This window comes from Cucurbita moschata, unplaced genomic scaffold (genome assembly GCF_002738365.1).
Source record: "Cucurbita moschata cultivar Rifu unplaced genomic scaffold, Cmos_1.0 Cmo_Scf00022, whole genome shotgun sequence".
NCBI classification, from domain to species: domain Eukaryota; kingdom Viridiplantae; phylum Streptophyta; class Magnoliopsida; order Cucurbitales; family Cucurbitaceae; genus Cucurbita; species Cucurbita moschata.
Genome location: NW_019268538.1, coordinates 2,828,686 through 2,851,659, shown reverse-complemented (window position 1 = coordinate 2,851,659; position 22,974 = coordinate 2,828,686). Strand labels below are relative to the sequence as shown.

General features: G+C 36.6%; 4 protein-coding genes across 5 annotated transcripts in view; 2 read left to right on the top strand and 2 right to left on the bottom strand.

The window, feature by feature from the left end:
* Positions 1-1,555: 1,555 nt before the first annotated feature.
* On the bottom strand, positions 1,556-6,952 carry LOC111459216 (protein TIC 100). Of its 2 annotated transcripts, XM_023101999.1 has the most exons (12): positions 6,241-6,952; positions 5,739-5,810; positions 5,184-5,273; positions 4,908-5,081; positions 4,581-4,671; positions 4,413-4,475; positions 4,279-4,345; positions 3,773-3,876; positions 3,562-3,688; positions 2,614-3,088; positions 2,343-2,559; positions 1,556-2,087 (listed from the first exon to the last, which is right to left on the bottom strand). In XM_023101999.1, the coding sequence occupies exons 1-12, from the start codon at positions 6,855-6,857 to the stop codon at positions 1,686-1,688; spliced, it is 2,499 nt and encodes an 832-aa protein (XP_022957767.1). In that variant the 5' UTR covers positions 6,858-6,952; the 3' UTR covers positions 1,556-1,685. The 2 variants fall into 2 exon arrangements, with proteins under 2 accessions (XP_022957767.1, XP_022957766.1); XM_023101998.1 differs by having other exon boundaries at positions 2,343-3,088; positions 6,241-6,857.
* A 1,423-nt stretch (positions 6,953-8,375) lies between these two features.
* On the top strand, positions 8,376-15,556 carry LOC111459738 (protein ROS1-like). The gene is made up of 23 exons (XM_023102766.1): positions 8,376-8,641; positions 8,696-9,617; positions 9,694-9,861; positions 9,949-10,056; positions 10,164-10,283; positions 10,466-10,630; positions 10,832-11,215; positions 11,393-11,483; positions 11,578-12,424; positions 12,545-12,624; positions 12,727-12,811; positions 12,884-12,975; positions 13,049-13,117; positions 13,213-13,249; positions 13,358-13,440; positions 13,726-14,139; positions 14,241-14,277; positions 14,361-14,418; positions 14,514-14,653; positions 14,736-14,801; positions 14,878-14,992; positions 15,056-15,094; positions 15,228-15,556. Exons 1-23 carry the CDS (start codon positions 8,450-8,452, stop codon positions 15,353-15,355), a joined length of 4,440 nt encoding a protein of 1,479 aa, XP_022958534.1. The 5' UTR covers positions 8,376-8,449; the 3' UTR covers positions 15,356-15,556.
* A 1,589-nt stretch (positions 15,557-17,145) lies between these two features.
* On the bottom strand, positions 17,146-18,869 carry LOC111459678 (arogenate dehydratase/prephenate dehydratase 6, chloroplastic-like). Its single transcript, XM_023102690.1, has one exon. It carries the CDS (start codon positions 18,783-18,785, stop codon positions 17,493-17,495), a length of 1,293 nt encoding a protein of 430 aa, XP_022958458.1. The 5' UTR covers positions 18,786-18,869; the 3' UTR covers positions 17,146-17,492.
* Positions 18,870-22,112: 3,243 nt separating this feature from the next.
* Positions 22,113-22,974, top strand: part of LOC111459480 (probable 2-carboxy-D-arabinitol-1-phosphatase) — a 10,076-nt gene continuing 9,214 nt past the window's right edge. Inside the window, exons 1-2 of the mRNA XM_023102408.1 lie at positions 22,113-22,550; positions 22,840-22,945. Of these exons, the coding sequence (XP_022958176.1) occupies positions 22,168-22,550; positions 22,840-22,945 (489 nt within the window). The 5' untranslated portion in view covers positions 22,113-22,167. The remainder of the gene's footprint in view (positions 22,551-22,839; positions 22,946-22,974) is intronic.

The following is a 22,974-nucleotide window of genomic DNA, read 5'->3' as shown; positions in this document are numbered from 1 at the left end:
TTTAAAAAAAAAAAAAAAAAAAAAAAAAAAAAACTATAAATATTGAGTTCTGTCGTGAACTTGAACAAGCGGATATGATACTAAGTGCATATAAGTGTGAGATGCAAACAATCAAATTTCCCATCAACATATGATCTTTATTTATTTTAACATTCACGAGCATCAAATAAAAAATGTCTTAAAACGTATTATAAGAGGAGGCATGATGTCAGCTTCTCACTGTTCATAAATTTAGATGCTTAAGTGAGCTATCACGTAACACATACATAATCATCGACCGAGCGGATAACTGCTTCAAGTGGCTTCGTGAAATGATGTAACCTGAAAGACAATGTTAGGCGACACAATAAATGTTCATAAAGTGGATTGATAAGAAATTGCAAGTTGGGACCTCTTGTAGTAGCCAAAAATGTACCACGTGTTTGTCACGTGCTTCGCCATTCCCTTATGGTTGAAGAGCGTGCAAATAATTGCGAAGATCCCGACATCGAACCAATTATTAATTTTAGATAAAATTAAAATCCTCAATACGCAATGTTTTTTATTTAATTTTTATTAATGAATTACTTATACTCAATGTTTTCTTTAAGAATATATATGTAGTGAAGAACCATTTTTTTTTTTTTGCCATGTTATTATTGGATAAAAGTCCCACATCGACTAATTTAGGAAATGATCGTGAGTTTATAAGTGAGAAATACTATCACCATTAGAATGAGATCTTTTGAGGAAGTCCAAAGCAAAGTATACGAGAGCTTATTCTCAAAGTAGGGAGAGCCGTGTTGGTATAAGATGGGATTAATTTTTTTTTTTTAATATTTTAAAAAACTAAAAGAGCAATAATTATCAAACAAATATTACTCCAATAACATTGCCACTCTGCAACTGGCTGCTTGATAACTCAAGTTGAGCATTTATGTTTGGTTTTTCAAATGTTGTCTATTTTTTGTTTCCTCATAAAAGTTCCTTAAAAGATAATGAACAATTGATCGGATATGTCTTGCAGGACATGATGAACAGTCAACAATTGTCTCCGGGAATATTGGATTAGCAGTCCATGTTTGACCCACCCAACAAGAAGCTTCCTAGTTTGAATGTTAAGACATTTAATGATCACTTGTCACTTAGCTACGTTAGGTAAGATTTTAGTTTCAAGAGGTATCATATCATGTATAATGAAAACGGACTCCCAATTATTGTATTTTCGGTATTTCGTTGGAGAGAGAGAGTTCACAAGGAGTAGGAAACGGTCCATGTTGCTCTTCTTATTTGATATCGTGTTTGTGAGATCCCAAGTCGGTTGAAAAAGAGAATAAAACATTCTTTATAAGACCGGAAAGGAAAAATCTAAAAAAGACAATATCTGCTAGCAATGAGGGAAAACCCGAAAGGAAAAGCCCAAAGAGGATAATATAACTTAGGCCGTTACAGTGTTAAATTCCCGTGTCGGAGAATCCATCCTGATTGAATATTCAAACAAGAACCAAAAATATGAAAAATTTAACTATAAAAGAACCCATCCTCTTAAAAATGTGTAGTAACAGAGACAAACAAGTTAATCTTAAAAGCGGCCTGAAACCAATTTCATCGCTATGTGATGTACGTTTAAAGAAACACAACTAATCCAATGTAGTTCTTGAAAAATTTATCTCTGAAATCAAGTGAAGAAAAAGTTATACAAAAGCCTATCTTTTGGTAGTATCTGCATATGATTCCAACTCATCTAATGGTGTGTGCCAAGACAGTATGCTGTGTTTAATCCCTCCTGTTCCGGAGAACTGACCGTTACACATCGGAAACTCGTCGGGATTTAACGAAACTAAGTGGTGGCATGAATGAGATTCAGGTCTTGAACGCAGCCGCAGCTGCAATTTCTTTTGAATTGGGTGGATTCTGGATTTGTTCTGCAATTTTGATGGTACAATGGCCTTCAAGCTTCCCCTTGAGCTTGGCATCCTTGGAAAACAGACTGAATGAAACGATTCCGAGCAACAGTGGCGATCATCACGTGAGGACGGCGGTGGCGCCTTTAACGTCAATCTACCCTTGGTCCAGGGAAAAATGGATTGAATCAGTCTGGATGGTACCTGCAAGACAAGGTTGAAGGAAAACGGCCATGATTTAAGAGACCATCCCTAGAAAAAACACAGGAAAAAGTAACCGTTAGGAATCACGACTCTCCACAATGGTATGATATTGTCCACTTTGAATATAAACTCTCATGGCTTTCCTTTGGGCTTCCCGAAAAGACCTCATACCAATAGAGACGTATTCCTTACTTATAAACTCATAATTATTCCCTAAATTAGCCAATGTGGGACTCTCCCACGACTGTAACTCACCCCTGAAACAAGAGTACTAGAAGCAAAATGCAGTGAAGCTGTAGAAAATGGTAAATCTCGTGGCTTGCTTGGCTTCTGATCAGCTGAAACAGAGCCAAAACTGGAAGGTGGAGCATCAAAACTGGACGGTGGAGAATCATCCACGTCATCGTCATCGTCGTCTTCGTCGTCTTCACCTTCCTCTTCAACTGAAGCCTTTTTATCTTGGTTGGTTGATGAAGTAACATCTTCATCAAGCAAACCCTTCTTTGCTTCCTCTTCCTTCTCCTCTTCCTCTTTCTCTTTCCTTTTCAGCATCTCATCCATATCCTCTATGGCCTCTTCCAAACAAATTTCAGCTTCTATCAGTTCAAGTTCCTTTTCAATTAGTTGCTTCTTCAACTCACTCTCTTTCTTTTTCTCTTCAGCCCATTTTCCAATTTTTTCGAGTTTCGGTTTCAATCCCTTTTCCAGGGTGGATACGAGCCGCATCAAAATGTTTTCCTTCTTTTCAGGTGTCTTTGTACCATAAAACTCATCAAAGCCAAGTGGTAAGAACTCGACCTTCTCCGGGTCTACATCTTCCTCTGCTTCCACCTGTGGCTGCCAAAACATGCGAACCCCATGCTCCTCATCCTCAACATAATTGATTAACCGTCCTGTTGGTGTGTGTAGGATGAGAGGATCTTCAGTATATACAAGCTTTGATGGATCTTCAGGATCAGGCTCTGGTTCCTTGTTGACGAGAACGAACTCGGGAGTATGATCTGCAAAGTAAATGTAGCTTAACGAACCAGCATAGAAGCAATTTTCGCAGAACAGTTATAGAAACAGAGACATAAAGCTTTTCTTACGATCAGTCTTTCACTTTCTGAGACAATTTTTAAGCATTCTATTCCTTCACGCATCATGAACAGAGGAGAAACTAACAACCATATAGACCATTTCAAAATTCCAGTTGCATGCTAAAGGGTAATTTCAGTTCTCCCATTTTCTAGTCCATTAAAAGCGTTCAAGTTTTCCATATAGTTTCGATACTCACCCAGCAAATAGCCACTATCGACGTTAAAACTTACGAGTGCTAATGTAAGTAACATATATAATTGGTTATGTATGCACTTTACCGTCATGCACCGACGACCAACTGTGTTAACATTGGAAAGATGCAGACTAATCATTGAAGAATTCTATTTGAAAGTCAGGGTGGGGGAGCTTGTCATCTTTAGCTATCAGGCCATACCTTGTGCCCACCAGTATTCAAGTTCTGCAGGCATTGGTAATCTCAGCGGAGCTTTATAAAAGGAATTTAACCACATTTCTCTCTCCTCATCTACCTCGTGCACGTACGTTTTCCAGTAGTCAGGTACCTGGAGACATATCCATACATGTATCACTTAATAGTTTCACCGTGATGCAGAGTATAGCAGAATATAAACGAAGAGTCGACATACTTCGTAAAACTGATTGATGAAACCTGGCGCCATCCATGTATCTTCTTCCTCATAGAAATAGGGATGCTGAGGATCACCATATGGACCTCTCTCTTCTCTAATCACTGAGCAGATAAGGTAAAACCAAAGCCATGAATGAAAGAAACGTCATGTAATGATAATGAAGTGAATATTTTTCAAACCACTAATCATTAAAAACGCTAAGTGATCTCTGTCTATTACTAAATGCCTTGGTTACTATTTGTATTTACAGGGGTTTTAGTTAATGCGACGCAAGTTTTGGATCGATCTAATCCACAAGGAAGATAAAATAGTAGAGTTCGTAGTCTTCTAGAGATAAGGCACGACTTAACAAAACGAGAATGAAAAAATATGAACTGATATGCCAAATTCTAACCCAGAAGGCAATTGCCAGGATTATATGGTGTACCAGATCCCAGCCAACATACATTATTTACCCTAATGACTCCCTTCTAAGTACATTATTAACAGTGTAAGTGGCATACTTCCATCAGGTTTGTTGACAAACATTCGGGCCTTCGCTGCAGCAACTTCTGCTAAGCTTGCATGAAGCTGGAAAACAATGGCGTAAGAGAGCTATCATTCTGAGGTAAACATTAAGAAAGAGCAAATATTATACCGCTGAAGTGTCCTCATCACATCCAGTAGAATCATACAACAGCTCCCCAAAATAGAACCTGCCCTGCTCACTCAGATTATACACTCAAATTCATTTACTACATAATACTGATGTCCAAAAATGAAATCAAAATTTCAACTTAGAATCGAAAAAATGGGGTTAATCTACCCATATTGGACGTTCGTTAACTTCATACACTCCACATCCATGCATCCTGCCGTGCTTCCATTCACCAGCATAGCGGTACCGACCTTTCTCCCTAGCATGTGATGAATCACATCATCAAAGGTAAATCAACTCATTTCTTTATCCAAAAGAAAGCTTAGGTTACTTTATTAATCTATATCTATCTTATGGGATAGCATTCTAAAAGTAAGAATGCTTATGAATCCACCAGATTATCGAAAAAGGGAAAAGGGAAACGAAGTTATAGTGGCGATGTTCGGTTTAAATCATGCAGTTTAAGTTTATTTGATGAAAGAACTAAGAACTTACGGTTTCCCTCCAAAATATTTGATCCATTCCTGTCTCTCATAAAAAGGAATCTCATAATTTCCTCCAGCCAAATGGATACTATCTTCAATATCCATTTCCAGCCAATTTTTGTCTTCTGGAGTCATATAATCTCTCGAGATTATTTTTCCTTCCGCACGCATCTTTTTCTCAAGCCTGGAAAACGTGCAGAGAATAATTTAGTTCACATACTTCAAAGAGGTTCTGCTTCCTTTCCGTGTTAACACGTTAACAAAAAATCAAAATCACGAAACTTACTTGGAACCAGGCACAGGTTCTATGTCAGGAATATCAACCTCAACCACCCCATGACCCTCCATATTGTTCCGAACCCATTCACCTTCATACCTACAAAGACAGAGATGCTTCAAGAAGTAGTGAAAAAACAATAAATCTAACACACGTTCGCACCGACCAGTAAAAAATAAAATAATAGTCATTAGGACATCATTAATATACTAATAATTTTTACTGAACAAATTTCTTGACACAAAAGTAAATAAATATGAGATTAAAAAACAAAAATACATGATAAACATTGTTCTTGAGATACTACAAAAAAGTAACTTATAACATCGTTTCCACACTCTCTTCCAGCAACAAGACTGGTTATCATTGGCAGCAATGATCTTTTTAATTGTACAGATTATTGATATAACCGACATAAAATTCAGTACATCTTCCCCAAACTCTTCATATTTGTCCATTTTTAAAGAATGAAGCATTTTCTCATTAGCTAGTTTAAGAGGGGCAACTTGCAAAACCATTGAAGTCTTGTACTGACATAAAAGATAGGATAATGAACAGACCGACCTGACCAGCCCCAGTTCAGCAACGTAAACACCTTTACCATGAGCCAAATCATCCCAAACAGTTCCTTCATACCTTGATCAAGAAAAAGCAAAAATTTAAGCCACGGATATTCAAACGCATCAGAGCACAAGAAACAGAGTGTTAATCATACATCAATTGCAAGGAAGAAGCGTCATAGAGAGGTTCAGCTGTACATGAACGAGCAAAAGATTTATGAACTATTAGTACATAGATTCTTCCAGCAAATGCCTGAGTACTTAAAGAGCTAGCTCGCATAAAAATTCATGTGAGGTAGCCAAGATTACAGCCAAATGCGATAGAACCATACAAAGGAGAACTTATTGGACTTCTAATTTGAAACTAACTAGGTGAATGCAGATTTTCAAATCCATATCCAACAGTTATTAGGAGTCAGCCATCATTCAATAATTTTACCAAAGGGGAGTTCTAAGAGGAAAATTCAAAACAGAAATGGAAAATTCAGGGGATATAGAAAACATACGAGCTTCCATCAGGAAAAATGTAGCTGACCCATTTGAGAAATTCCTCAATTCTATCCAATTCTTCAATCACTGATTTTGCATTTGGTATATCAAAATGGTTATCTGGAATTACAGGGTATGGTTTCCGATAAGGGACGTAGAATGGCGCTATCGGAGGATCTTTCCCGGCCTCAACCTCGTCCCTCATTACCTCCCAATCCTTCTCGTCAGCCCAAATTGGGTCCCAACCAGGCTTTTCCATTTCCAATGGAGCATCCATCCAAAGCTCCTGCAGGTCCTCCTCAGTCCAATTCTCAGGGTCTTTGGGAAAATCAAAGAGGTCTTCATGATACACAACGGTCTCTTCCTCCTCTTCTTGCATCTTCTTCACGAGCTTTCCGCCGAGGGCTTGACTAAGCCGTCTAATGTTCGTTTCCTCATTGTTGTCCGCCTCCGTCAGCTCCTCTGTCCGTCGAGTAAAAATGAGTGGTTCTTCCTCTTCGTATTCACCTTCCGATGCGTCGTCGGACTCATATTCGGATTCTGAACTATCCGACGAACTCAGGTCGTTTTGCTTTTCTTCTCTTTCCTTCTTCTGTTGAGAGGCCACAGTTTCACTTGAGTCGCCATCGGCCATTGTAGTTGCTGAGGTAAAGAAAGAGATACAGAATTTGTTGGAGGAAGAAGGAAAGAGATAAGGTGGGAACTCCGAACTTAGCGCAGCTGCGCTGGTTACAAAGTTGAACTGTAGTAATCACTACTCTGGTCCAAGTTCCGACTCGATATGGGTTGGGCTGGGCTTTAATAACTATTATGAACCTAATTCCAACTGGTTGGGCTGGGCTGTAGTATCACGGCTTAGTTCCGACTTGGGCTGGGCTTTAATCAATATTATGGGCCTAATTCCGACTCGATATGGGCTGGGCTGTAGTATCACGGCCTATTTCCGACTTGGGCTGGGCTTTAAGGGCCTAATTTCGTTGGAATTGACTTTTGTGTGATTTATTTAATTATTTATAGTAAAATAATTAATTAATTATATGTACTTTAATTTTTAAAATTAAAATTTATTTGATTTATTATTATATTTCTTAATCTATTATATTTTTAAGTTAATAAAAAATTTCAAGAGTATTTAGTTTTATAATCTTTCACCATTTTAAATTATATTAAAAAAATATTAATTTTATAAATTAAAAAAAAAAAAAACAATTCATTCAATACATTTATTTAAGATTATTTTAAAATTTCTAAATTAATTAAAAAATATTTTCTATTTCTAAATTTATCTTAAATTCTAAAAAAAATATGACATTTTTTTTTATAATTAAATTTTAATCATTTTATCATAATGTCATTTTATATTTAGATTTTTTTTTATCTATTTTAAATTTATTATATATTAGGTTTATAATTAAACTTTAAATCGTAATTTCATTATATATATATATATATATATATATATATATATATTTATCTATTTTAAATTTATTATATATTAGGTGGATGCTAATAAGTTTAGCTCGGTCCTGCCAACATTTAAATTAATTTATGGATCCAATTCTAATATCATTTCTAGTATTAATTAAGAACATATAAGTTTTTTTTTTTTTTTTTCTCTAAATATTATATAGGTTTCTGTTTAAATATTATATATATAGCACTACATATTATATATATAGTTGTATAAAATTATGGGACTAAATTTAAGTTTGGTTCAATGATGAAAGTTACACAAGAATATTATATATGTTTTGTTTTGCATTCCATATTATATATATAGTTGTATAAAATTATGGGACCAAATTTAAGTTTGGTTAGTTCCACTGACTAATTTAGGAAAGGATTTAGAGCCGACAATATCACATTATGGAGATCCGTAATATCATGACATTATGGAGATCCGTAATTCTTAACATGGTATCAGAGTCAATCCTCCTAAGTCGAACAAATGACTAGTAAGGTGGAAATTCTTAACATGTTATCAGATTACATCCACAAAAGGACTAGTCACTTCAACTGGGATCATTGTGAGAGTCGTGTTCGTATAACATACCTAACTAAACTATTTTTTTTTTTTTTTAAACCATCAAACATATAACAAAAAAATATCTATCATTTTACTATATTTGGAAGATTTCGATAGCAGACTAAATCTTTCAAATCACAATATTCCATATTTAAACTGATATTTAAACTGATATTTTAGTGGTGATTCATACACCTCCAATGGCTGAAACATCCTTTCCAAATATCATTTACAGAAATGGGAAACACGAAAATGAACCAACCATTTCAACTCTAATGGCTGAGGTATCATTTCCATCAAGAAATTCCGAGAAACACGAAAATGGATTCGAAATGGAACCAACCATTTCAACTCCCATGGCTGAAGTATCATTTCCATCCAGTAATTCTGAAGTATCATTTCCATCCAGTAATTCTGAGGTATCATTTCCATACAGTAATTCTGAGAAACACGAAAATGGATTGGAAATGGAACCAACCATTTCAACTCCAAGGGCTGAAATAGCATTTCCAACCAGAAATTCTGATAAACACGAAAATGGATTGGAAATGGAACCAACCATTTCAACTCCATTGGAGTTGAAGAGAAAGAGACCACAGATTGAAACACGCAGAAAAAAGAAAAAGAAGAAAATGTACCGGCCAAAAGTGATCGGAGAAGGCAGAGCAAGGAAGAGATCAACCCAACCAGTAAAGCCAAAGCCGCCGAGAGTAAGGCCAAAGCCAAAGCCGAGAGTAAAGCCAAAGCCGAGACCAAAAACCAAAAAAATTGTTACTACTGGATGTCAGCAGAACAGTTATTCTGTACAAGAAAATGATCAAGTTCATATTATAGATAAAATTCATATTATAGATAGTTGCAGAGATCTGGTAAATGAGAAAGCTTTACTCAATAATGCTACGGTTAGTTGCAAAGATCTAGTCTTAATTGGAAATGAACTGAAGAATGAGAAAGCTTCACCCAATTTTACTGTGAGTGAGAAAGTTTCAGCAGAAGTTGCTAGCCTTGATGAAAAGGAATCCGAGAACGATCATTCAAAGAGTACAGTTATCCAAACCAAAGTCGGGTCGACCGGGAGGCTTTATGAATGGCTCCATGGAATACCACAGAAATGCAGGAGAAAAAGGAGTTCAAGGAGAAGGCCAGCAAAAATCACTAAGAGAACACCGTATGGATTGAGGTCTGGAAATAAAAAAGGCGAGGGATCAAGAAACAATCTACAGCCATTCATCTACTGCAAGAGAAAAAGGAGTCCAATGGTTAGAAGGTGCAACGTAGCTTCAGCAATTGAAGTCTGTAAACAGTTGCGGAGAAACACACATAAACATGCCTCCAACACAAAAAAAGCAATAAAAAACAATGGCAGAGGTATTCTAGTCTAATGTCTACGCTAATAGTGACTTATGAATTTAAACGTCCTAATGAAATTTTTATGATATTTCAGATGATGATGGTGAGACCACAAAACAGAAACTGGAGATTGAAGAAACACCAACAAAAGTATCAGATCAAACAACTGAAATGTATAATCATTCAGATGATGGCTGTCAATCTCATTCTGCATTAAGTTCTAACGACAGAGAAGCATCTGTGGAAACAGCCATAGCAGAGGGTAATTTCTTTTCGCTTTACCATGAGAATACATATATTACCATTGGCCTCTTGGGTCTTGAATGCAACAAGTTTGTGGCTTTTTCAGATTGGTCGGGTCAAACAACGCTCCCTGCAGTAACTTTCAAGTTTGCAGCTATCTTTAGGGAGGGGACTTTCTGGAAGATTGGCAATGCAATTCGTATTGAAACATTAAGTAGGACAATTAAGCTATGTTCATGTTGGCAACTTCATTTCAGCAGTGGTATTTAATTTATCTTTAAGAACGATTTATAGGTAAATGCTGACAGCATTTCCTTGCAGGTCACAACGGTAAGCAAACAATGAGATGGCTTGATATCAGACAGTTTTTGACTAATTTGAAGCTTATAAATGAAAAGAACCCATCAGGGACAGGCATTTCACTTCCTAGAATTATTACAGGTACTTCACTGTTGCTACGGGAAAAACTACTCTTCTTATCCCATAAGTAGCTTACTGTTATTTTGCTATTATGAGGCACTAATGAATAAAGAACTAAAAGAAATGTCTTGATTTAAGACTTCTTTTCAGTTTTCAGCCCAATATGCAAATAAATTGAAGGCAAAATGTTACCGAGTTTTCAGGTTTTCATGATGTGGGCAGCGGAAGAAGCTTGATCAGGCAACAGGACTTCACCCATCCAGGAAGTGTAAATGAAACGAGACCTGCCCTCAATGTAATATTATGGAATAGAAGTGAAGGAACAAGAAATAATCATGAGCATATCAGGCTTACACTTGAAACAAGAGGTATCTTTTTTTTTTTTTTTCTGCATAATGTTTGCATCCGGCACTGTTCGGGTTTGTTTCTGATTATAAAAGGCACTAATCCAGTTATCGACCAGCAAATAATAAAGCAAACAAATTCTTGCAGTAAGAAGGTTTTTGTTCCTTATCCTGCAGACAGTCATTACAACAAATCACAGTTCGGAAATATTCTCATTTATGCAGGCATTAGTAACAGCACTGGTCTAACGCACGTTAATTCACAACAGAAAGAAGGAACTGCTTCGGGCCATGAAAAGCAAATTGTTCCATATGCACGAAAACAAGGAAATAAAACCAGCAAGGGAGAGCACAATCTAAGTTATGTTCATGGCATGGAAGGCGCAATAGTTCCCCATCCTGAATCATTGAACTCAACTAAGAAAAAATTGTTGGGTAGAGTGAACCTTGACCCAAGAGACATTACTATGTGGACGCTAATAACCCAAGAAGCGAGTGATTTTGGCTCAGAAAAAGTTGACGTCGATACCGAAAAGTGGTGGGCACATGAAAGGGAAATTTTCCGTGTACGGATAGATGCTTTTAATGCTAGAATGCATCTAATTTTAGGTAAAGCTTATTACATGTAACTGTATGATATGTAGTATATCCGTTATTAATGAAGCAGAACTGGAATAGAACTAAGCTTACAAAAAGGTAAAATAAGTTAGTGTGTTTGTCATACATTGCGAGCTGCAATAAATGCTCAAAATCTTTGTATAAAAGCAGAACTTTTTTGATGTGCAGGCGATAGGCGTTTTTCACCATGGAAAGGTTCGGTGGTGGATTCTGTGGTTGGCGTTTTTCTTACTCAAAATGTCTCTGACCATCTTTCAAGGTAAAGAAACATAACCCTTTCCTGTAGATGATTCTAGCACTAGTGAAATATACCAAATGAAGCTTATATCCTTTACTTCTCTTGTTCTTCACAGTTCTGCTTATATGTCACTTGCTGCAACATTCCCCCTCTGTGCAACAAGAAACCATACAGAATATTATCAGGGCCAGGACGTTTTCTGCACTCAACAATCAACTCAAAGAAACAAAGGATATTTTCTGTGTGAAAGCGAATGGAACAATGACAGTATGTTGGAGAGTAACAAGAAAACAGGAGATCGTGAAGAAGTTGAACAATTAATATCTGCGAATGATGCAATTTTGTCTCAAGATTTTATGGGATCATCGCTAAAACAAAGCCTTGATGATACCCTTCACTCATCTACATGTTTCAAAGATGATTGTGGAATAGGTTTGTTTACGAATTTGGATGGCACAGATAACACAGTGCTCCATTCTAATAAATCAACCTCTGTCCAAGAGCCCTATAGCAGCAGTCCAACTAGCACATCATCGCATAAAAGCAATCAAGAAAATGAAATTTTAGAATCCAAAGAGGTGGAAGTTGATTTACAAGTCACGCCAAATGAGAAATCTCAGAGTTCTATTGGCAGCTCTGAAAGGTTTCAAAATCAAGAGATTCAACTCACTGGTGATGTCAATGATTTGGAAGACAGAGACTCTAATGATTTTAGTGATGAAAAAAGGACAGATATTTCTAAGGGGACAGCCAAAAATAGTAAAATGAAGCCAGAAATGGATTGGAATAGTCTAAAGGAAAAATGGGACAGTATGAGGAGAGCCTATTCTGTTCATGAGCCAAGAAGTAGGGATCACATGGATTCTGTGGACTGGGAAGCAGTTGGGTCAGCAGACCCTATTAAGATTGCAGCTGCCATCAAGGAACGTGGCCAACATAACACCATAGCAAGAAGAATTAAGGTTTAAGAAACTAAAGTGAAATAAAAAAAATAAAAAGGGTGTTCTAAGGTAATAATGCAAATAAACAAAAGGCTTGGGGCTAAGGTCTCTGACTTTCCACATCGTTTCTTTTTCCTACAGGAGTTTATTAATCGAACAGCTAGAATGCATGGCCACATTGACCTCGAATGGCTTAGATATGCTCCTCCAAATGATGTTAAGTAAGTCTACTTTGAAGGCTGAAACTCTTAACATTCCAAGAACAAAAGAACTTTGATTTTTTAAATGTCACATTTAGATATATTACTTGTGCGTGCCTGCAGGGCATATCTATTGGAGATACATGGGCTAGGATTGAAAAGTGTAGAATGCGTAAGGCTTTTATCACTTCAGCAAGTTGCCTTTCCAGTAAGATATATATGAATTTATGATTTGTAAGATATGTATTCCATGCATAACTCCTATTTTTCTTTGAATGAGGTGGACGTAAATGTTGGTCGAATCGCAGTTCGAATAGGATGGGTTCCTCTTGAACCGCTGCCTGAGGAGGTTCAGATTCATCTTCTAGAGACGTAAGTATAGAATATAAAGAATAAGCATCGTTCATATGACCAATAGAGAGACGTTAACATGTCTTCTGTGTAGGTTCCCTATGATGGATTCTATTCAAAAATATCTATGGCCAAGGCTCAGTACACTTGACCAACGAACTCTGTAATTCTCTATTACTTCCCATTTTAAAATTAAATATGTACTTTATAACGTCTATCAAACAAGCAAAAGTTCACACTTCAAGCTTTTTACTATAGGTATGAACTGCACTATCAACTGATAACATTTGGAAAGGTAAACCTTATGATCCTAGCAAGCGTATATGGCCAGAGCATCATTTGATTCTATATAAAACATTTTAAGTGAAGTATTTGATTATTTACCTTGAACACTCATCTGCAGGTCTTTTGCACGAAGAGAAAACCAAACTGCAATGCTTGTCCGCTGAGGGCCGAATGTCGGCACTACGCTAGCAAATATGCAAGGTATGGACAAATTAGTGCATGGATTTTCAATTCAGAAATAAAAGCAAATTTTATACGGAGTTGTGTATAAAACAAATTTGGAAGGATTGAAAACTCATTTTTGTTGCTTTCAACAAGCGCAATCAGAAATTATAACAGATCTGACCTTGCATTGTCCTGTGAAGAGGTTGATTTTGTGGCAGAACACTTCAAATGAAAGCCAAGTGTTGTGAGGTTGTGTGCAAATTATAGAGATTTATAGGTTCTATGATTGTATTCTCTTCTGAGGTCCTATAATCAAAACAGTGCAAGGCTCGCATTACCTGGATTACCAGAGAAAAGAATGGTAAGTACAATGATCCCGGAAAAAAGGTATGAAGGCACTGCTCAAGTGATGAATCCAGCACCAGTACTCCATATCGAAGGCAATCCATCTTCAGAATCGAGATATGAAACCATCAATTGTGAACCTATCATCGAAGTGCCTCGATCACCTGAACATGCATATGATGAATCACAATCGACAGACATTGAAGATTTATATGAGTATGATTCTGATGATGTTCCAGTAATCAGACTTGACTCCGGACAATTTACAACTTCACAGAACTGCATGGACAATAACATCACTGGAGCTTTGATTCCTTTGAACAACAGAGTTGCTTCCATCCCAATGCGCAAACTGAAGCATGTAGATCGTCTGAGGACAGAACATCAAGCGTAAGTATGGCCGTTAAGCATCGAGTTTCAGCTATTATGGAAACGAGTATTCTCTAAAACACATATTATAAAAGAAACTAATTGCAACTGACATGATGCAGCTATGAACTTCCAGATACACATCCTCTCCTATATGAGGTAAAAACATTTCCCAGTAACCTGACCGGAAAATCAATCATTTATAGTCGTGTAATAGATCGTTTCTATCTGTCTGTCTACAGCTAGAACCACGAGAGCTAAATGATGCTTGCCCGTACCTTTTGTGCATATGGTCACCAGGTACTGCTTCGAAAATTCTGTAAACGTTCAAATCTCAATAAACCAATATAATGATCAGAAACATCCAGTGCTCAATTTATAATTGATGTTTTCAGGTGAAACTATAGATTCATCTGAGCCACCCAATACAAAATGCACGTACCAGGAAACGGGAGAGCTTTGCAGTGAAGGATCATGTTCATCCTGCAACATTCTCAGGAAACAAAACAGTGGAACAGTTCACGGAACGATTTTGGTAAGTAATAAAGCAAACTTCCAAGATGTTATTAATTGACAACTTCGTAAATCCGCCAATATATGAACCAATATTGTTCCAGATACCCTGTAGAACAGCCATGAGAGGCAAATTCCCATTAAACGGGACATATTTTCAAGTCAACGAGGTTAGTCAAAAACTTCACGTTGGAATTCTTCCATGAGCCACAGTATTTCTATGAATCATACGCAATTCGAATGCAGGTTTTTGCCGATGACGAATCAAGTAAAAACCCCATTAGCGTTTTTAGGGAATGGATATGGGATCTCCCGCGAAGAATTGTGTATTTCGGAACCTCAACGGCAACAATTTTCAGAGGTAAATTAACATATAACAGAGCACAGCTATGGCTATTAATAATCTAACACTCCTTGTTTACAGGCTTGGGAATTGATGATATCCAGTACTGCTTCCAAAAAGGTATGAACAAAAAACTTACATTCATCGCCATATCAACTCCTGGAATCACTTGAAACATTTATCGAACTTAGCTCATTGTGTTTTTCTTTACCAGATTTAGCAGATGAGTTTTGTCGTTTGTGTCGTTTTGTAGGATTCATTTGTGTGAGAGGATTCGATCGAAGAACACGAACTCCAAAACGACTAACGGAGCGGTTGCACAGACAAACCAACTCAGCAGCTAAAGCTAGGGCAAACAAAAACACCGATCACAAACCTTGAGTGACATCTTTTTTTTTTTTTTCTGTTCATAAATTCTTTAATTAATTTTTTTTAAATTTGGATTTAATGATATGGTAAATAATGAACGAGACGGTAGCCGATACCGTAACCAAGACCCGCTCCTAGTGTAGTAGAGTAGGAGTGAAAGAACTCGAGATAACTACTAGCTTCTAAATAAAATGCATTCCTTTTTCGTCCCAAATATATTTAGAATGCGTTCTTTTTTTCGTCCCAATATTTAAGTATATTTCATCGACGAAAAGATTAAAAATATTTAAATGTTTTTAGATAAATAGGGTTCTGGCAGGTTAGTTGTGAAGCCGTTGGTGCTGGGAGGGAAAGCGAGGGGTACACAAATGGAGGATACGTCGTCGTTTTGACCCAACGACTCACAGAGCTCCACGTCACTTCTTCCTTCACCTACTACAAATTGGCGAACCTACCCCTCGTCTCTCACCTACCCACCCCTCTTCTTCACTCTCTATTAATTATGAAAATGTTATCAGTTTTTTTAGATTATTTCATAAAATAATATTAATGTCACGTTCTTTTAACTTTAATTCTTCCCGCTTTGGTATTTAGATATTTCGAAATTTAAAAATAATTAATTTAGACGTCATACAAAGTTTGTTGACTTTTTTAGGGGAAAAAAAAATCTGAAGTAATAATAAACGAGGGCGAGTCTTCGTTTGTATATTGAATTTTTCAAAGCTGGGTTGGTAAAAACTTAAAAGAATAGATTTTTTAAAAATCCCATAAAAATGTCAACAATAACAGCTGCAACGAGTCACCCTCCAACAATATAATATATATATAGATACTGGGTTATATACTAAGTTATATATGTGCTGTGAGCAGTTGTTATTTATCTCTCTTGTTTGCTTATATAGTCTCTTCCAAAAATTTCTCTTTTCGAAAATCTCTCTTCTAAACCTTTTCTTAAAATAGAGGATAGAGGCTCGAGCATAGGCAACATAAGAACGAATTGGGCACAACCGCACTCTCATTTTCTAAAACTTTTCTTAAAACAGAGGTCATACAAGTCCGCTGTCATTAAAAGTGCGAGTGTGACAAGTTAAAAATAAAAAAATAAAAAGTTAAATGAGTAGTACATTTAATGTAAATATAAATAAACAATAAACGCAGAAATTGAAGTAAAAAACGACCCATAATTTAATGTAAATATAACTTTAAATGGAACATAATTAATACAAATATAATTCAATTGAAATTAGTACCCCTATTCCACATAACAAAAAATAAATAATAGCAAACACAAGTAAATAATAAACGCAGTGAAAAAAAAAAAAAAGTTAAAAACATAGACGCGTGAGGGCGAAGTGTAGCGGCTGTCGTCGTTTTAACTGAACGACTCACAGGCCTCCACGTAACCTCTTTACCTACCACAGATTGGCGCACCTACCCCTTCTCTAACATACCCACCCCCTTTTTTTTTTCTCTCTCCATCAATCAATAAAATATTTATGTTTTTATGAATAAAATATTTAAATTCATTGATTATCTTATTAAAGTTTGAAATTCGATTAAGTTTATATGTGCATTAAGAATTAAGTAAATGTGGAGATAATTGGAGCTGAAGTCAAATTTAAAAAATTAATCAAAATTCAATTGAAAAATGTTTAGTTTTTTAATGACAAATTTTGTAACAGAAATTAATAAGAACAAAATTGAAAATAACAGCTCAATCCATAGAACATATAGATTTAAACATTTATTTTTGTGGAAAATTAATATAAATGTAGGGAAAAAAATGTTTGTGGGAGCCCCAATAATAACAAGCCACAAAATAACATGATCCAGAATTTGGGAACCTTACAACCGTACGGATGAAACGCTGCCATGAACGTCGTTTAATCATTCCAGCCACATGACATACATACATACATACATTGAATATATTATATATTTTTTTTACATTTACCAACCTCTCGTGACCCGCCGTCGCCGCCTTGCGCTACCAATCGCTGCCGCCGTGACTTTTTTACCACCTCTACGACGGCTCACAGTGAAACGAAAATATGGAAAAGGAACAGAAAATAGAAGGGTGATTTTGGGAATTTTTTTCCTCACCAGACGTTCTTCAATGGAAAATCTCGATCGCCGATGTGTGATTGTGCTAGTCTCTGCCGGAAGGGGACCAAGGAGTCATGTCCATTGGATAGCTTCCCAAGACTCGGAGGAAGGATGTGAACTCCTGGACTTCTGCTAGAGCGTTTTGTGCCCTAGTTTCGGCCATGGAGGCTTCGAAATCGACGTAGAACATGTACTCGAAGTGCTTCGCTGTTCCGACGTTGGCGTCGTCGACCAGGCGAATAGGGCAATTTCTGTGCGGCCTGGATTCGATCTTCGTCAAGCTGATGTTGCGGAAGGCGAAAGCGGAGAGTACCTTGAATAGCGCGGATGTTCCTTTATCGTGAGCGAACACGATGCTGGTTTTGAACGGTCGATCTGTACGGGGAATAATCGGATCTCGGGCTAACATAACAAATCGGGTCACGTTATTCGAATCGTCCTGAATCCCGTCTGCTATGACCTGGAGGCCGTACAGTTCGGCGGCGCGTGCGCTCGCTATCGCCGCTGTATCGAGGAGGTTGTTCGCCGCAATGTACTCCGCCGCGCCGGCGGTATCGTCGACAGCCTCACGAGTGACATTGAGCCCTAACTTCGTCAAAGTGAGTTCGCACTGCGCTAGGGCTTGGGGATGCGAAATCACTCGATTCAAGTACTCTTTTCGGACTCCTGGAAGGGCGAGAAGGCAGTGGTGAACCGGTAATTGAACCTCGCCGACTATGTGAAGCCGATGGCGGAGCAGGAGATCATAATTCCTATGGATCGAACCGCCGAGAGAGTTTTCAACCGGTAAAACCGCTCGATCGGCGATCCATAGCTCCACCGCTTGAAAAGCCACCTCGAATTGATCGCAGGGAATGGCATCGCAATTAGGATACGCCTTTCCGGCAGCAGCTTCAGAATAGGCTCCCGGAACGCCTTGGTACGCCACACGGAGCTTCTCGCCGTGCATCGGAGCCGGAGAGAAGTCAGTAATCGTGAGCGGCTTAGGTTGCAACTTGGTTATATTATAAGCATCTGAAATTTTCCCAATCCGAACCAGATTAAGATTCTCAACATTCGTCTTGTGGCCATTGACCGATGCAACATGGCCGGCACCGCCTCCTCCAGCAGATAAATCTCCAGATTGTTGCTGAGAAACAACGTTGCTAGCGAGGATGGCGCAGGAGCTTTGCCAATCAGCTCGGGAGAGACCAACGCCATTCTGAGCACTGAAAGATTCAGGTCCATGGACACATTGGACGGTGAAGAAGTGGACCGGCAGAAGGCGGGGAAAGGAACGTCGGTGGTGGAAGGTACGGAAAGCCGGCACCGGAGAATAAGGACTGAAAGCCTGCATAATTAATGGAAGAGAAAAAAAGAAGAAAGAAGACGACCCAGCTTGGTGTTCACTTGAGAAAGGGAACCTCAAGCTGAGAATCCAAAAGAAACGATCGCTAAGTATATATATCAAGAGAAAAAGAGTTGGAATGGACGAATTGTTTCTTAAAAATTAAATAATTAAATAAAATTAAAAAAAAATGAAAAATTGCTATTCATTAATTAATTTTGGTATTTGCCAATCCAACAGACTCCGGCGAATTACAGTCCCGCCAATTATAGATGGTTAGATGAACTTGACTCATGACTTCTAGCTAACACATGACTATTCCCGTATGAAACTTTCATGAGATGAAATGGCTAACCTAGTTTGGGACCGACCGCTTGGTCTCCGCCTTTATGGACCATGATTACAGAACTTCTAAACCTAACCTCTAAGAAAACGGCACCAAGAGATAGAGTTTCGAGGAAGACACGTCAGCCAATGGCGAGTCACTCAAGGCAACCGGGCATGCCTTCAATATAAATCTTTTTTATAACGTTTTATTTATTTTGCAATCAATGTCGATCAAAATAGGGGTTTTTTGGTAAATTATGACAAATGCATTTCTACTCTCGTAAAATTAATTCGAAAAATTATTTAAACATCATTTATAACAATTATTATGCATTAATGGTTATAATGTGTACTATAATTTTATTTAAAAATTGATTTAAATACTAAATTGCAAATGTTCTCGCTTAACCTTATCTACGATGTGACTTATTGAATATTTTATAATACTAAAAAAAAATCAAAGATAAATGTATTTTCGCACGAGGATAATGACCATATAATAAATTACGTAATAATTTCAATATATTTTTCTTGTCGTGATTGTGTGTTGGTAGGGAGTAGATAATTCTTTTATTAGAGCGTGTTTAATTTAAATATTTAATTATATATTTTAACTAATTAAATAAAATTCGACCATCGATCATATTTTAAAGTTAAATTAGCGAATAATTTAATTAATAAGTTAAATCTAGGGGTAAAAAAAAAAAAAGAAACATATATGTGGAGTGAAAGATAATGTGATGTCATATGGGGCGTGTTAGTTGTGAGTTGTGATTGTGGTGGCGTTGGAAGAGGGAAGCGTCGACAAAGGGAGATTAGCGGTAGCTACGGCGTCGTTTTGATCCAACGACTCACAAGGCTCCACGTCACTTCTTCAACAACCACAAATTGCCATACCTACCCCCTCTCTCACCTACCCATCCTGCTTCCTCTCTCTCTCCCCTCATTAAAATAATTGAATTCTTCGTTACTAAAATAAGTTTCCAAAAAATCATTAATATTTAAATTTTTAGAAAACATTATATTATATTATATTTTTTTTAATGATATGTTATTATATTTATTATGATGCTATGCATTTGTTTAATATCAATTATATTAAAAATTCATTTGAAATAAACATTTTAAAGATGTATATATAAAAATTACAAAACTCAAATCCAAAAATAAATGAAAAGTTTGTGTGGATAGAAAATAAATAAATGGTAACCAATCTGCCTCTAAACATCTCTAAAACAACATGCCTATTTACAGTAAAAATTAGGTTTAATAGTAAAAATTAGGTTATATTATAAATTTGGAATTAAATATGATTACTTAGAATCTATCAAATTATACAAACTAATTATAATTTTTTTTTTAATATAATTTCTATTTTTTAAAATTTTTTCTAGAAAATTTCTTCTCCCACAGATAAATTTTACCATTAGCTAAATCAATTTTGGTCACTGGTATTTACTAATATAATATATTTTAATCTTATAAAAATAAAATATATATTTTTTATTTCATCAATTAAGACGAGAGAAATTATTGTTGGATGAAAGTCCCACCTCGATTAATTTAGGGAATGATCATGGGTTTATAATCAATAAATACTCTCTCCATTGATACGAGGCTTTTTGGGAAGCTTAAAGCAAAACCATGAGAGCTTATGCTCAAAGTATACAATATCATACCATTGTGGAAAGTCGTGTTCATCTAATATGGTATCAGAGTCTTGTGGAAAGTCGTGTCCATCTAATATGGTATCAGAGTTCTGTGGAAAGTCGTGTTCATCTAATATGGTATCAGAGTCTTGTGGAAAGTCGTGTCCATCTAATATGGTATCAGAGTTCTGTGGAAAGTCGTGTTCATCTAATATGGTATCAGAGTCTTGTGGAAAGTCGTGTCCATCTAATATGGTATCAGAGTTCTGTGGAAAGTCGTGTTCATCTAATATGGTATCAGAGTCTTGTGGAAAGTCGTGTCCATCTAATATGGTATCAGAGTTCTGTGGAAAGTCGTGTTCATCTAATATGGTATCAGAGTCTTGTGGAAAGTCATGTTTATCTAATATAGTATCAGAGTCTTGATTTAAGGAGGGAGACAACAAATGTGGTATCAGAGTCTTGTGGAAAGTCGTGTTCATCTAATATGATATCAGAGTCTTGTGGAAAGTCGTGTCCATCTAATATGGTATCAGAGTTCTGTGGAAAGTCGTGTTCATCTAATATGGTATCAGAGTCTTGTGGAAAGTCATGTTTATCTAATATAGTATCAGAGTCTTGATTTAAGGAGGGAGACAACAAATGTGGTATCAGAGTCTTGTGGAAAGTCGTGTTCATCTAATATGGTATCAGAATCTTGATCTAAGGGAGAGATGTAGTATTCTAGAGGGGAGGAGGCTAATTTAGGGAATGATTATATATATATATATATATATATATATATATATATATATATATATATATATTTTGTTGATTATATTTTAAGAACTAAAAAAAATACAATTTAAATAAATAAAGATTTTATGCCCATAATATATAATATAGATTAGGAATAATATTAAAAAATGTTCAATAAATATTTTCTCCATTGGTATGAAGCATTTTTTGGAAGCCCTAAGAACTTATGTTCAAAGTAAACAATATCATATAATTGTGGAAAGTCGTGTTCATCTAACATGGTATCAGAGCCTCCATTAAGAAGAGACGTGCTTTGTTGGAGGGGAGGAGACTAATTTAGGGAATGATCAATTATTTATTATTATTATTATTATTATTATTTTTTGTTATAAAAATGTTGTTTTTATTTTAAGAACTAAAAAAAAACAATTTAAATAAATAAAGATTTTCTGCCCCATAATATATAATATAGATTACGAATAATATTAAAAAATGCTTAATAAATCTTCAATTAAGAGATGTGGATTGTAATATATTCACAGCCATAAAAAAATTGAAATTATTGAAATAATAATAATAATAATAATAAAATAAAAAAAGCAAAATAAAAAATAAAAAAGGAGTGGCGCGAAACTACAACGTACAGGAAGCGGAAAGACGAATTAGGAAAGTCCCCGATGTTCTCTCTTAATCTTACCCCTGCAGCCCATCACTCGTACTTCCCCCTCCCCCAGAAAAGATTCGGCTGCTTTCCGGCGAGGTTTCCGATCGGTTCCTTCACTGTTCGATCGTCATCCAGTCTTCAGGAGGTCGAGAAGTTTACAGAGTCATCGGCTGAAGGGAAGGATCTCAATTCGGAGCTCTACGCTTCGGTTCCGTTGCCTCCGATCAAGACTTCAAAGAGAGTGGTTCTGGTTAGGCATGGACAGAGCACGTGGAATGCGGAAGGTAGAATTCAAGGAAGCTCCAATTTCTCTGTTCTCACTAAGAAAGGCGACGCTCAGGCAGAGACCTCCCGCCAAATGCTCTTCGATGATGCATTTGATGTCTGCTTCAGCAGGTTTCCTATGTTTTTAGTTCCATTTCGCTTCATTTCTAAGCGATGGCGAATTTCGGAAGTGATTTCATCTCTATCAAAACAAAGTTTGTTCAGCACTATTTGCGTCTATTGCATGAACTGACCTAATATTTGCTTCATTACTTAAAACATGGCATTGTCTAGACATGGAATTTATCAACAGTGAACACGTGCAGTTGATTATGGGTATTAATGGATGTTTTTCATTAAGGAATGCATACTGTAATTTTAACTCCTTGTCTAGCTTGACTGAGATGAATTATGCTTCCAGCCCCCTAGTGCGATCAAAGAGAACTGCGGAAATCATATGGGGTGATCGCGAGGAGGCGATACTTACGGATTCTGAACTGAGGGAAATAGATTTGTATTCATTTCAAGTAAGATCCCTTTCATTACCTGGGGGGGG

What these genes read in the sequence shown, in the direction of transcription:
- LOC111459678 (XM_023102690.1), bottom strand. Translation starts at nt 18,785, where the DNA reads ATGCAGGCTTTCAGTCCTTATTCTCCGGTGCCGGCTTTCCGTACCTTC.
- LOC111459738 (XM_023102766.1), top strand. Translation starts at nt 8,450, where the DNA reads ATGGCTGAAACATCCTTTCCAAATATCATTTACAGAAATGGGAAACAC. An exon ending in TTCAGCAAGTTGCCTTTCCA is followed by an intron (nt 12,812 to 12,883) that starts GTAAGATATATA and finishes TCTTTGAATGAG; the next exon opens with GTGGACGTAAATGTTGGTCG. An exon ending in CAGTTCACGGAACGATTTTG is followed by an intron (nt 14,654 to 14,735) that starts GTAAGTAATAAA and finishes ATATTGTTCCAG; the next exon opens with ATACCCTGTAGAACAGCCAT.
- LOC111459216 (XM_023101998.1), bottom strand. Translation starts at nt 6,857, where the DNA reads ATGGCCGATGGCGACTCAAGTGAAACTGTGGCCTCTCAACAGAAGAAG. An exon ending in AAATATTTTGGAGGGAAACC is followed by an intron (nt 4,672 to 4,907) that starts GTAAGTTCTTAG and finishes ATCACATGCTAG; the next exon opens with GGAGAAAGGTCGGTACCGCT. An exon ending in TGAATACTGGTGGGCACAAG is followed by an intron (nt 3,089 to 3,561) that starts GTATGGCCTGAT and finishes TTTACTTTGCAG; the next exon opens with ATCATACTCCCGAGTTCGTT.